Source organism: Excalfactoria chinensis, chromosome 2, assembly GCF_039878825.1.
Source record: "Excalfactoria chinensis isolate bCotChi1 chromosome 2, bCotChi1.hap2, whole genome shotgun sequence".
Lineage (NCBI taxonomy): Eukaryota > Metazoa > Chordata > Aves > Galliformes > Phasianidae > Excalfactoria > Excalfactoria chinensis.
The window spans coordinates 140296174-140311424 of record NC_092826.1 but is presented as its reverse complement, the minus strand read 5'-3'; the positions used below and the strand labels follow the sequence as shown (position 1 = coordinate 140311424).

The 15251-nt window shown below is 39.7% G+C and overlaps 1 protein-coding gene across 14 annotated transcripts in view; it reads left to right on the top strand.

Annotated features, from left to right (window-relative positions):
• ADCYAP1R1 (ADCYAP receptor type I) overlaps positions 1-6247 on the top strand; it is a 125435-nt gene extending 119188 nt beyond the window's left edge. For 7 of the 14 annotated variants that reach the window (XM_072329949.1, XM_072329944.1, XM_072329942.1 and 4 more), the window contains 3 exons: positions 330-459; positions 657-698; positions 4089-6247. In XM_072329949.1, coding sequence (XP_072186050.1) covers positions 330-459; positions 657-698; positions 4089-4277 — 361 coding nt within the window. In that variant the 3' untranslated portion in view covers positions 4278-6247. Of the gene's footprint in view, positions 1-329; positions 460-656; positions 699-4075 lie in introns of all 14 variants that reach the window. The other 7 variants (XM_072329947.1, XM_072329943.1, XM_072329941.1 and 4 more) reach the window with 1 other exon arrangement.
• Positions 6248-15251: the final 9004 nt, after the last annotated feature.

Here is a 15251-nt window from a genome sequence, read left to right as displayed (position 1 = left end):
TAGTTTGAATCCCATACCAAGATTAATTTCTTCAAGAAGAAAGAAATCCCTGCTTATAATAATACAAATCAAAATAACAGTACAGAATACAACACATTACTTATTTACCATAATTGTATCAGTATGAGGAAGAGGGAGCAAACTACAGTGTGCGTGAAATCACTATTAGGGAACAAATGTGAATGCCTAATATTTGTTTGTATAATTATATGGTGTATATATTTCCTGAAAGGGAAGTGATGAAATAGTTTCTTTGTTTTCTGCTTTAATTAAAGTGCATGCTGTTTATTACAAGACTGCATTAAAGTTCTTTCACTCTATTGTAACAGGAGATTGGCTCGCTCTACACTACTGCTTATCCCCTTGTTTGGAATTCACTACACGGTCTTTGCTTTTTCTCCGGAAAATGTCAGTAAGCGGGAGAGACTAGTGTTTGAATTGGGACTGGGATCTTTCCAGGTGATTATACAGTGAATTCTGCTTTTGTTAAAATAATCTGTGTATTCGTTATTCTGACTGTGCATGCATAGTTCTCAGACCGCGTGTTTATTCACTTACATGTATGCTTCGTTTTGTTTGCTTATTAAACTCCAGCTGTTATCCAGCATTTCCTGAAGGGTTTGAATTAGTTTTTCTTTTCTCTCCTGTTTACCTAGGGTTTTGTTGTTGCTGTTCTCTATTGTTTCTTGAACGGGGAGGTAAGACTTTTAATATTTAACCTCCCTCATCCCACCATCTCTATTTCCATCCCCATCCCATTTCCTTGTGGGACTAACTGTTATTCTAATCCCTCCTTGTAAATCATCATCTACATATTCCTTCATATCTTAGTATGAATTTCACAGTGTCCCGGCAAAAGAAGGGGGATGCATGATGTCTTTATCAAACCAAAACACTGGCATTTCAAGGCTCAGACTAATGCTTTCTAATGGAGGCAATTATTTTGTTAAGTGACTTGTTTCCCAGGAGTCCTAATGTCAATAGAAATGTCTTGAAAGAGAAACTCAGATATTGGCTGAGCTGACTCTCTGTGCAGGTGCTCCTGTCTTCAGATTAACTACACAAATAAATGAGGAGGTTCCTAACTTAGTCATCTTATTTAAGTGGTTAATTCTAAGAGGATCCTGGCCAATCTGACCATGCTAGTGCGTCACTTAGGCCTCTTCTCACAAAATAAAGATTGGGCACTTTGTGTCACCTGACAAACTCTTCTATTTACAAGTGAAGGACAGTGTAGACAGCCTTGCTTTATTGACCATCTTCAAAAAGTTTGCCCACTCTTGAAGGAAGTATTTGACCCTGAAACCAAAAGTCTAATGCTATTTTTCATTGTTCTGCTATATACAAGTGACACTTTTTGTGTAATCATAGAATATCTTGTCTTGGAATGGACATACAAGGGTCATCAAGTCCATTGCATGGCTACACACAGAACTACACAAAAAAATAAACCGTATGTCTTAGAGCATTGTCCAAACAGTTCTTGACCTCCATCAGGCTTCGTGCTATATAGAAACAGATCACTATTAGTTTTAATACACTTCTAACAAGAAATGAAGGCTTAGGAAATATTAAAATTCTAGAACAGCATTCAAGCATGCTTAGGTTTAGAAGTATTCAACAGCTCATTTTGGAGTAATAACTGTGTGCTCTCTTTGTAATCTATGTAGACAAAACACAACTTCTAGAAGACTCTCTATCTCACTTCAAAGTGTAATTTAAATCAGTTTAAACTAATATTCTTCCAGAGATGTGTGTTTATCTGTAAATTGACTAGTTCCTTGCTTAAAGTTCTAACAAGATGAATCAATCCCCAGACACTCTGTCTTGCCTTCGTTCCATGGATTTCAACTAGCTGATATTGTCTATTTTAATTCTACAGTACTCTAAAGCACTGCAGCTTTAGAGGTGATAACAGGGAGTGCTTCTGTCATGGCTTCTCATGTTACATATTCCCTTATCATTGTGATTGCAAGCTAGACTCTAAAAAATGTGACTAAGACCATGATGAGTAGAGAGATGAAAATCTTTTTTCACATGCAATTGACCAATACTATGTCTTTACCTTCCTGTTGGGCCAAAGAGTTAAGCTTAGGTCAATATTTCATAATATATTGAACTACACTTTAAAGTAGTGTTTACGAAGAGTTCTCCATCTTTGAATTTCTGAAAGCCTGAAACTGTTTCTGGTTGCATGTATTTGTGTACATTTGTGTGCTAGTTTTAACTAGGCCTAATTTCTCATTCACCTGTTCTGAATCTGCAAATTGAAATTATTCTGACTTTCTTAATTGAACTAAATGAACAAGATTAATCCTTTCTCCATTAATGGAAAAATACTTCCTACTCAATTCTGCCTAAAAGGGTATACATACAGTTCATCCATTCTTTCTTCCATGCACTCAGAATTGTTGTGCAGTCCAGCAGGAATAAAACCACCTTCTGTTTTTCTACTTAGGAAGACTGAGATCATTTATTTTACCAATTTAATTGCAGTAGATATTCCATGTTTGCTCCAATACAATGTATAATAGGTGGTCTTTAGCCCAGTGGGGTTCTAACTTCTTTATCCAAGAGATTCCTTCTCAGATAACAATCTCATTGAGTTCAGATAACATATGTATACTTTATCTTCGCTCCTGGGCATAGTCAGGAAGACCATGAAAGGACTTGTAGATGAGCAGTGTTTGTGGCTCCATGTAGCTTAGGTGAGCTCTGGATCATGTCTTCCTGTAGTTCCCATGGTGACTGCATTCATATTCCACCAGATGGCAGCTCTGGATATCTATCTTTCCTGCCCAAACCTGTTGTTTCATGTATTATCTTTCCTGCACACACAAAGAATTGCCAGAAAGTCTGATCTTAAACTAATCTTGACATAAGGACACTTCAAAGATTCTGCATGGTGTGTCAGTGTTCTTGTAACCACTGTGGTTTATTCTTTTTTGATGTTTTGGTTTGGTTTGGGGAAGTGGTACTTAACCAAACTAACCCAGGTAGATACTTCCATGCTCTATCTAATCTGTTCCTATCTATACAACAACAAAAAGAATACTAGAAATACTAGAAGGAGAACATAAGTTTTCCAATTGGATTTTTCCTCCCTGCAGTTAGTGCCCATGCTGTTAGAGCACTTGTACAGCACATTGGAATATGTGGATCCATTATAACAACTGTGTTAGTCTACAAAAATCTAGAAATTTCTGCTAAAGGGAAAAGAACTTTTAATACATGAGCTCTTTGAAGGCTGGAAAAAATGTTAGGAGGACATTTGTCAGTTCTTATGTTATTTCCTTCCTAAATATGCTTCAGAATACTGCTAGAAATGAGTAAATGAATGAGTAAATGTTGGTCCCAGCCAGTGCAATCTTTCTTATCTTAAGTCCTTTTTATCTTCTGTACTTACGTACACATGTGTATTCACCTAGAAAGTTCATCAGGAAATCCGTGATAAATGGAAAGCAGAAAAAATCAAAGCATTCATTAATTTTCATTTTTATTAATTTTCTAATTGGACTTCTGACACAAATTACTTTACTGTGCATGATTTGCTGTGCCCATGAAAAAAAAGCTCCAGGGAAAGGACTGCTTCATAGATGTACATGGACCCAAGAGCTGTTGTCTACTTAGAGGTGAGATGAACACATCAGGCAGTTTTCATTGGACACGTATATGTTAACTGCAGGTGACAGATCTTTGTGAACAGGTTATTTGATTACTATCCATCATCTTTGGCTCTTTCTTATATGTTTGCTACTGGCCACTGATGAAAATGGGATAATTTTTTCCAGAAAGCTAACTCAAAAAACGTGTTTGGGTTAGTACTGAGCACATCTTCTAAGCACCTGTGGGCTGATCCCAAGTTATCTGAAGTCAGAGACTTAGAACCCAGGTTGCTCTCCCCACAACATGCTTGGCACTCTTTCAGACATACAGAAATCACTGTAGGTTTCTCTGAAGTAAGGAATTTAATAGCCTTCAAAATGACTTTTTTTTTTTTTTTTTCTTTTCTGAACTTGATAACTTGTCAGCATGTCCTCGAGCGGCTAAGTACATAAAAAATGACCTTTTGAAGTTTCTCCCTAAAGGTGCAATCAGAAATAAAGAGAAAATGGAGGAGCTGGAAAGTCAACCGGTATTTTGCTGTGGATTTCAAACATCGTCATCCTTCTCTAGCGAGCAGCGGAGTGAACGGGGGGACACAACTCTCCATTCTGAGCAAGAGCAGCTCTCAGATTCGGATGTCCAGCATAAATGCGGAGAATCTAGCGACATGAGCAGCTAAGGAAAACAAATCAATCAACAAGCAAACCAAAAACCATCACTTTAAAAAGAAAACAAACAAACAAAAAAAAAAAACTCCACAACATTGTTTTGGTGGTGGTGTTGACTTCCTTCCCTTCCCTTCCTTTCCTTCTCTTCCCTTCCTTTCCCTTCCCTTCCTTCCCTTTCCTTCCTTCCCTTTCCTTCTTTTTCCTTTCCTTCCCTTTCCTTCTCTTTCCTTCCCTTTCCTTTCCTTCCCTTCCCTTCCCTTCCCTTTATTTTCCCTTCTCTTTTCCCTTCCCTTTTCCCTTCCCCCTTTCCCTTCCCTTTTCCCTTCCCCCTTTCCCATCTCTCTTCCCTTTCCCTTTCCTCTTCCCTTTCCTTACCTCCAGAACATTCTTGATGTTTGTAGAGGTGAAAAAAGTGAAGGAAGTGTGTATATATATATCTTTTTAACAATCACTGTAAATACACAACTGTACTCAATGCCATTAATGGAAAAATATTTAAAAGATAAAAACAGGCCAAGCCCACTTGCTCAGTGATTTACATTTCAGAGCATCTGCAAGTAATCCGTTGTCAGTCAAAAGTAACAAGTGATTGCTGTGCAGTTTTGGTCTTTGGTTGCCAAACCAATCCTAATCCGTGAATGGACCTACTGGTTATTTTTCAATCTGATTTTCATTTAGTTTTGTATTTTCACTCTTTTTTTCCTGGTCCAACATATCTTAGCCCATCAGCTGACTTTCGGCATGTGAATTTCTGCAGTGTTTCTTTTTTGAGTCTTAGGATGGAGCTAACATGCTTGCGTTAATCATACCAGAGCGTTCAGGAAGAACACCAGAACATTAACTTTGTGGCTGGATTCAGTCAGACATACCCAGTGGGCTTAAAGGAACTGCTGTGCCAATGTAAAGCTGTACAGCTGTCATCAGACAATGGGGGAACTCCAGGCAAGACCAATGGGAGCAGCTGACTTTCTCCATACCCAGGGATGCTTCTGAGAATGCTTTATGTTCTAGCTAAGCTGTGAGTTTTCTAAAAGGGCCATGTAGTTGAGATATACCTATATTTTTGGCAGTGGTAGACTGAGAGTTGATTGATGGATTGACTGAATTGTTTGAATAATAAAAATAACCCCTCCTTCCCACTTTAAGAACAGAAGCCAGTTCCGAGACAGCGTTTCCCTCCAGATAACCTTGAACCTTTTGCATCTATGTCCAAACACAGCATGTTTTTATGTAGTACTGTCACACAGTGTGGTGCCTTTGCAACCTGGCTGACTTCTACGTGTCCTGGTTCTTCTCTGCAAGGCATGAGAGGGATCTGGCGCGATCATCTTGGAACGTAAAAGTCTGCTTTTGCTGAGCAATCAAACCGAACAATAAGACGTTATGGAAAGAAAGGATGAAACCTTTGGATGACTTCCCACATCTGGTGTTTTTCTCTCTCTTTGGATAATTCATTTGTTTAAACGTCAGTGTTCTTACTGTTTCTCTTTGAAAACCTGAAAGGTTCTTTCCAACTTTGCCTTGTAGTTAAAGCCACGACTGGTGCACATCTACTTCAGCCGAATGTCGATGATGTCAATTCTTAACAAGTCTTTGTACAGCTCATAAGGCTTTGATAACTGTACTAGCTCACTCTTCATTTTGGATTTATGAACTGATATGCATATATATATATATATATCTAAATATATATATGTGTGTGTGTGTGTATGTGTGTGCATATATTTAAAAAATATATGAAAATGACATTTTAAATGTGAGGGTATGAATTGGAACTAATAGTAACCAGGAAATTTAAAATTCAGGTTTGTTCTTTGGAGCTTGATCATGGAAAAAGAAAAGAGAATGGTTCAGAATGTTACTCTGAGCTGAACTTTTAATTTCACTGGTTTTTGTTAGTTTGGGTAAAAAAGAAGTTTTAATGTCATTTTAAGTACAGGTTTTTAAGAATAACAATAGTTTCCTTATTTTTTTAAAAGGAAAAAAAAAAAAAGAGGTCAGGAAGTTGCAAAAGAAGTATTAATTATAATACTGAACTCTTACATAGTGCTTTATGGGACATACTCTGCTCTTGGTTGTAGCAGCGTAATTGAATGTAAAAGTAATTTGAAACAGGCAGAAATGTTGATATTGACTTCATGTCAGTACAGGTTTATATTCTTTTAAGATGCTTATGTTCTAGTCAGATGCAAACTACCCTGGCACAGAGAACCAGCAAAAATAATAATAAATTAATCACCTTACTTACATTTAAATGGGAGTTAGATGGTACAAATACCTTTTTTGCAAGTCTTGCTCTGAGAGCAGAATCTTTCCCCTTCATCCAGGCCATGCACCAAAAATCTCTGAAGTAACTGAAAGATAAGAGTTTCCTGTCCCATTATATTCTGCTATGTGATAGAATTCTCCAGGGAACTCTTTGCATGCCAGAAGGACACTGAAGTGGGAGAATGGCGAAGTCAGATCCATGGGGTATATGAATACTTGGGACTTGGGAAGTGAATTATCTAATATTAGATGAGCAGATAATATTTAGTTTTGTATTTTCTGTAGTATGGCCTTTCACAAGGAGTTGTACTGACAGTATTCCAAGTGTATTATTAAAAATACATATCCTAGAAGTATGTTTTGCACAAATAGCTGGTGGCTAATTTTCAAGCATTAATAAATTCAAAACTTTGGGGAGGGGTTGGGAGAAAAAGAAATAATTAAGTAAGTGTATCTGGTTGGAGAATTTTTTCATGTTTCAGTCCAGAGCAAGAATGTGTATCCTATAATTTTCATTTTGAAACTCTTTGTTTAATATTATTTTGATTGAGGATTTTTCTGAGCTTCCTTTTGGATTCTGCTGTTTTACTTCCTGTTCTGCAGTGCTCTGAAATTTGAGTTGGTGGATCTCAGTCCAGTGCCTTACGGGCATTTGTCCACAATGCCAAAACCACCTTTCAGTCATGCACAATGGAGATCGGGCCCTCAGCTATGTTAGAAGCAGTACAGAAAAACATTGCTACTGTTAGAATAAAAACACTTCAATTTGGCTTGGAGTTTGGCTTCAGCACATTATTACTACTGTTATTATTGTTTTTGCACTCTCAGCAAGAGAGGGCAAGGACTGATAGTCCCAAAGACTTGGACTTGCCCATTAGAGAGCCAGTGCTCTGGAGCAAGGCAAGTTGGAGGGCAGTGGAGAGGAAATTTCTGCCATTGGAATCCTGGTGTTTACTGCTCATTGAACAAATTGAAGTCTTTGGTACTTTTCACCAGCACTGAATTTATGAGAACAACTAATATATCTCTACGTACCTAATATGTACTATATTATACAAACAACCCCTTCTATTATGATTTCTTTTTATTGAAAGTATTGAAATGCTTGCAAAAACTGTTCATAGAATCAAAGAATGCCCTGGGTTGAAAAGGACCTCAAAGATCATCTCATTTCAACCCCCCTGTTATGTGCAGGGTCGCCAACCACCAGACTGGGCTGCCCAGAGCCACATCCGGCCCAGCCTTGTTCCCCTTGGTCAGTCTGACTTTTTCACTGTTACTGGAAAGATCACGCTTCAGGTGTACAGAGTTATCAAAAACAGGTTCTGATGCCATCGCACAAATTGATCTCTCAGAAATCTTTATGTTGTGAATGTAAACTGAAATGTTGGACGCGCACAGCCAGCCCTCACAGTGGCTGCCATGTCTCTTCATTCCGGAATGGAAGAAACCCAAAAGTGGTTTGCTTCTAGGTGTCTGTAAATATTGATTGAGTGTAACAGTGCTTTGTTTGATTTCCACTGTGAAATATATTTTGGAGCTAGAAAGGCATATGTTATTAACTATGTAATTAAAAGAGAAACAAAAGTGTGCAGTGCTCCTTGAGCCATTTTTTCTACCATGTCCATAATGTATTTCTAGTCTAATTTTCTTCATTTTTGTAACTTTTCAAGAGCTTACTGTTCTGCATCTTTTGTGAGCATTTACTGTTTTGTTATTGACTTTTTGATGTGCTGATATGACAGAACAATTAACATCCCAAAATGAAAGCTAAGATGTGTGTTTCAGAAGGCTTGTTTCCTTGTCGCCTGGTGACCTCAGCTCTTTCTGCCTTCACCTGTATGTGTTTAGTTGTCGGTGCTTGTATTTCATACAGGAAATGTACCCAAGTTACACTGCTTTACGTAAGTACTTGCATCTGAAAATCAGGTGTTAAAATGTGGTGGTGGGAGAAGGGAGAAAGTTGCAATCAGTTAAACTCACACGTTGTATTTGGTGTCCAGCTCCTTCTTTTCAGCAGCTGTTGAACATAGAAACAAATGAGCTGAGTGTGGCAACCGCATACTTAGTTCTACTTACTAAATGACAGAAGTGGGCAGGAAGTGACTGGACTGATAATTTGAGATTATGTCTGTAAAAAGGAATTCTCCTTGGACTTTGTCCTCTATCAGTGGCAAGTAGGAAAGACCTTTCAGATAGATAGGGATGTAGAGCAGCTCCTTACTCTTGTACTCAGAGCACAACTGGGTTCTCAGTCTTCTTCAGAAGTAACAAGAAGGGTGTGGATCATCAGCCTTTGTGAATCAACTATTTTCCAAAGATCCAGCAGAGTTTTTACCAATTAAAATGATAACTGATATACTAGTGATAGAGAAATGGATTTCAAAGTGCTCCACAGCTCAGGGGAATGACTTCAACAGGTTTTTTTGCAGGCCACTTTCTGTTTCTAGATACATTCGTTCCAGCTGGAACAATTATATTTTGGCCAATAATAGAATGTTAGAGAATCACAGAATTGTAGGTGTTGGAAGGGACCTCTGGAGATCTCCTAGTACAACCCTCTGTAAAGCAACTCCCTAAAGGAGATTGCGTGGGTTTGTGTCCAGATGGGTCTTGAATATCTTCAGAGAAGGAGACTCATCATCTCTCTGGGCAGCCTGTGCCAGTTCTCTGTAACCCTCACAGCCAAGTTTTTCCTCACATTCATGTGGAACTTCTTATGTTCCAGATTATGCCCATTGCCCTTTGCTCAATCACTGGGTAGCGCTGAAAAAACACTGATCCCATCTGTTGGATCCCCACCCTTCAGATACTGATCAGAAGTGATCAGATCCCTCTCAACCTTCTCTAGGTTCACAGCAATGGGGCTCTCAGACTGTCCCCATTGGGAGATGCTCCAGGTCCTCACCATCTTTGCAGCCCTCCACTGGCCTCTTTCCAGCAGTTCTCTGTCCACCTGGAAATGGGAGCCCGACACTGGGTGCAGTGCTCCAAATGTGGCCTCCCCAAGCAGAGCAAAGGGGAGATTCACCTTCCTTGTACTGCTAGCCATGCTCTGTATAATGCACCCTGGGAACCATGGACCTTCTTGGCCACCAGGGCAAACTGCTGACTCATGGTCAATCGCTGGTCAACCTCTGGTCAATGCTTGGTCAACTGTTGGTCAACCATTTGTGCAGGGTACCATTGGCCTTCTTGGCCACCAGGGCATATTGCTGGCTTATGGTAAACTGCTGGACACCTGCATACCCACATCTTTCTCTTTTTGACACTGTAAGTATAAACCTTCCCTTTAAAATTTAGTAACCATTTTATTTTTCTCATCTTCCACACTCACTTAAAAGTTATTGTAAAACTCCTGGCAGTGAGAAACATTTTTCTAATTTCCAAATCGAAATAATTTATGGCTTGCTTTTGCTCTTCTTCAAACTAGTCTTGCCTCCAGTTCATTTCAGCCTTCCTTAAATATGAACAGCTTTACTTCATATAAAGTCATAGAAAGATAGAATGGCTTGGGTTGGAAGAGACCTTAAAAGTCACCTGATTCCAACCTCCCTGCTGTGGGCAAGGTTGCCAACCACTAGATCAGACTGGCCACTCAGGAACTCATCAAGCCTGTTGGTTTAAATTATTTATCAATAGTGTTTCAGAGATAATTGCTTATGGCAGTAGTTGTCAGTCAGTGGAGATTTCAGAGTCCATAGACTGTTTATGAAGTGTCAGTGGAGGATCATTAAGGGATATAAATTCATAGGATATATATAGCAATAGAAGTTTGTAAGGTTTCTGGAGGAACTTTGTCTTACCTGTGATCATTTAAAGGCTCCCACAGACAAAAGAAAAAAAAAAAAAAAAAAAGAAAAGAAAAAAAAAGAAAGAAAAAAGGATTAAAAACCTGCAGAAAGTTGATGGTGAGTTATTATGAGCTGTTTTTCTTGGGCAATCTGCATGACTGTATTGAATTTCTCAGCTTTCTGCATATAGTGCCATTCAGTCCGTGATGAACTCCTCAGTGCCTCCCATTCAACATATACAGTGGTGAAGAGCTGGTGAGAAGAGCATGACTACTGTTAGTCATCTCTAATCACAGGGAGTATTAAATCCTGCTATTGTTCAACAAATTAAACTTCTCCTCCCCACTTTGACTATGTGATTTCATGTTACTAAGACTTTATTTTCCAGTCTTGAGGTTTGATCATATGAACAAAGCTTCCAAAGAAATTAGGGTATATAAAATCATTTGCTCTCTGTCTGACTGTGGTCAGGTAAGATGCATTTCTGTGACCAGAAAAGAAAGTCATGGTATATAGTACACATGCAGTGAACAAAGATAGCATTTTATCCTCTTCAGGAGTCAGGCATGTGCAACCTGTTCAGAATTGTATTTAAGAGTAATGTTGGGAAGATATGGAGTGTTAATGATGATCTGATGGTAAACTCCATACATATCTGTAGTAAAAAACTACGTTTGGCTAAATGCACATTGTACTTTGTGTATGGAAACTCACCAGCAGAGCTTAAACAATGTTTTGAACCTTGTGATCCTTTCACTTTCTTATGATTAATGTTGCAAATTCCCATTGGCTTTCTTCTGGGGAATGCATCCACGTGAAGAATTACTGTGTGATAGAACATTGTGTGACGCTCTTCAGTGTCTGAAATGACTTAGGCTTCTGGAATATGCCTTTTCTGATAGACTTCAATTTTGCAGAAAAGTCTGAAGAGGCCTTTGTATACCAATATAATCGATAAAAACATAGTTAGCGTATTCATTCTTATCCCCTTCTTTTTGTCAATTTACTGGCAACAAAATATCCCATCGCTCTGAGATCTTATCATATGGAAAGTTGTATTTTGGCTTTTGACTGTGTCAAGGTACAAACATGCTGGCCTGTTGGGTCTAATACTTATCTTTTTGGGGGGTCAAAACTGGTTTAACTGGTAATGGGATCTGGGGTTATACAGCTTTGTTACGAGGTGGAAAAACATTTATCAATTGCTGGTTTCTAACATTTTTTTGTGTTCTGAGAAATTGTTTTTAACATGTAAACTGCTGTAGATGACACAATAAATGTATTATCATTTTGTATAAGTCCATTCTGATATAAAATTACATCAAAGAGAAGTTTTTGGAACTCTTGGAGAAGGAGTCTCTGGATTATACTTGGCAAAGTCAGTCCTGGAGTAACCAGTGATGAAATCTTCACTATTGGTGGTCTGTGCACATTTTCCCTTCACCATCAATTACTGGAGTTGTGCTGGGAGGATGTTTAACTCACTATGTAAATATCAAGGATGGCCAAAAAATGAATGCAACGCACTGTCTGTTATACCTAATAATCTCTGGACTTCTAAAGCATAATCCGCAGATCCTTTGGGGCTTGTGTATTATTTATAAGGGGTCAAAGCAGGAGAAGAAAGACTGTTTTCCTCAAACAAAAGCATTGCCAGTTGGCAAAGGTAAAAAACCATTGGTTTCTTCTGCTCCTGACAAACTTTGATATTTCACTTCTTTTCTAGTCAAAGTAAGCCTCAAGACTTTTATCAGTCATTTTTGGACTCTGCTGTAACAGAGGACTGTGTGGTTTCTGAGTTTTGTCCCATATCTTTCTTCAGCTTCAACTGCTGTAATTGGCTGGCACACCCCTGGATCTTTGAATTCTGCACCAAGACTGCATCTTTCGATTGCCTTTCCAAGGTGCAGATATTTTGTGCCTGGTCCTTTGAAGAAGTGAACGTATATCTATGAAATCTGAGGTAGGGTTTGTGTCAGGGAGTAGCTAGGACCAGCTGGGAGCCAGGAGACAAGGGGCATCACATGGGCAGTAGGGTCCATCACAGTCCCTTTGAGGGAACAAGGAGACCAGGTTTAAACAAGAGACCATCAGGTGAGTCTGTGGTGACAACATACACATCCAGTACTCACTGATTTTAAGTGGAGAATAGCTCAGAGACATTGCCAACATCAGCATTCAATGGGAAATATCTCTCCCTATAGAATGATAGAATCATTAAGGTTGGAAAAGACCCCCAAGATCATCCAGTCCAACTGCCCATCTACTACTAATATTGCTTACTGACCATGCCCTTTAGTGCCACATCTCCATGGTTCTTGAACACCTCCAAAAATGGCAACTTCACCACCTCCCTGGGCAGCCCATTCCTGGTCCTGGCACTCTGTTGGAGAAGTTTTTCCTAACATCCAACTTGAACATCCCCTGGTACAACTTGAGGCCATTCCTTCTTGTCCTATCCCACGTACTCAGTTTATACTGAACATGTTTAAATGATACACTTCAGCAACATCTACTCTAAAAACCCCACTTTTACAGTGTCTTGACTGACTCTGATCCCAGGATTGGATCATAAATTCTCTAGCATGATGTGCCCATCACTTACTGACTCCAGTTCCTCCATTCAGATTTTCTTTTCCTGGCAATAATCAGACTAGTTGTTTTTCAAGCATGGGGCTTTCATTTTGTTTTCCTTCGTTTTGCTGGGTTTGGGTTTTGTTTTTTGGGTTTTTTGTTTGTTTGTTTGTTTGTTGTGGGCTGTTTATTTATTTATTTGCTTATTTATTTATTTTAGACACCTGCTGCTGTTTCTCTACACTGCTCTGAAAGTTCAGGTGTGGGTGGATTATGCAGGCTTGGGAATGCAACCTTGGGGAAGCTCAGTGTTGGCAGAGCAGGGAAGCTGCCTGCATGAGGGACCTCTTGTAACTTGTAGTCCACACAATCAGGCTTTCAGGAAAAAGATAATGCTGACACTGTAAGAGTTCAAAATCTGCTCTTGGTGAGAAGTTTCAGTCACCTCATCAATCTGTCTCTTCAAACCCCAAGAGAAATAGCTGAAACTGCTGCTTTTAATCTTCCCAGCTGTTCATGCAATTTGCAAAGTGATTTAAAAATCATATCCGAAGAGTTAAATTGTGTTCAAAGATGCCAGGCAAATAGAGGAAGGCATCTTTTCCCAGCTAATGTGCTTAATGATCATAGGATCAACAAGGCTGGAAAAATCTCTAATTTTGTCTAATCCAAACATCAACCCATCCCCACCATGCCCAAACCACGACCCTTGATACCACGAATCATGGATTTCAGGATATCTATCCAAAAACACCTGCCTGGCAGGCAGAGCTTGTTCCCAGTTGGATTTCTGATGGGAGTTACCTTGTAGCATGCAAGTCCATGCCAAAACAGACAAGAAAACAATACCTCCCCCCCCCCCCCCCCCCCCCTAAGATCCCTGGGACCCCACTCCACTGCCTTTGCAGCCCCAGCCAAGCATCTCTCAGATGCTGTTCCCTTCTTGGTCTATTGCTTCTGCTCCTAAAGTGGGGAAAATCCCACAGCTCTCCTCATAACAACTCTTTTCTTTGAGGAGATCTTTATGGACCCTTATGTTCCCCAGCGGTAAAACAGAGGTGTTAAAGTCAAACTCCTTTTTACATTGTGTAAAGACCCACAAAGAGAGAGCCCAAAAATGTGAGCAGTGTTTTATCCTCGTTATGAACAAACCATGTCCTGCTTCCACCTTGACAATGTAAGACAGTAATGAGGCAATTTACTGATAGAACAACTTTTAGATCAGTCTGACATTCGGGAGAGGACAAATCTCTGCCTGTCACAGTGCTGTGAGCAGCAAGCAGTGTCTAAGTGAACAATGCTCAGTGATCACAAAGCACATTCAGCACAGCCCGTGCACCACGAGGCGGCAGTGCCTTCCCATAGATGGCACAGCACTATAAGGTGGCCTTTGTGTCAACTGCCTTCACAGCCCTGGAATGAAGCAGTACATCCCTTGCACATTCCTTATCATGCACACACCATCACCCACATAAAATCTTTGTCTCAGAAACTTTTTGCACTCCTTGGGGTTATCAGCCTCGTCACCAGGCTTTCCCAAGCATGCCTTTCTGTAAGTTATGTGCTTAACATCTTTTGTATGTGAAGAATAACTTTGTATAGCCCTCAATTCCAATTTATGGCCTAGACAGCCTATTCTAAAATAATAGAATCATAGGATGGTTCACTTTGGAAGGGAAAGGCCATCTGGTCCCACTCCCTGCAGTGCACAGGGACACCCACAGCTCCATCAGTGCTCAGAGCCCATTCCCTGACCACAGGTGCCTGCAGGAATGGGGCATCACCCCCTCTCTGGGCAACCTGTGCAGTGCCTCACTACCATTATTGTAAAAAGCATCTTCCTTATGTGCAATCCAAATCTGCCCTTTTAGTTCAAAACTATTTCCTCTCGCCCTATCACAACAGATCCTGCTACAGGTTATGTCCCCATCTTACTTATAATGTTTGGAAATACAAGACATGGAAATGGTGAAAGCATAAAGAGGGATGCAGGGACCTTCTGGACAAGGTCTAGGCAGATCATATAGATGAAGATGCTGGAGAACAGTTATATTGTGTTGGTTCTCTGTCAGATGAGTTCCTTTCCCTGGATCCTTGGTCCAGCAGAGAATCTTGCAAGTAATAAAGGGAAAGGATATGTAGTGTATATAGCCAGTCTGAAAGACAAATGCAGGTCAGGGGAGGGGGGCTGGAGCTTGATGATCCTTAGGGTCCCTTCCAGCCTAAGCCATCCTATGATTCTATGATTATTGTTGTTGGGTTTTTATTTGTTGTTTTGGGTTATTTTATGTCCCAAAGGAAACACGGAAATTGACAGAAGACACAAACACAACAGTTTTAA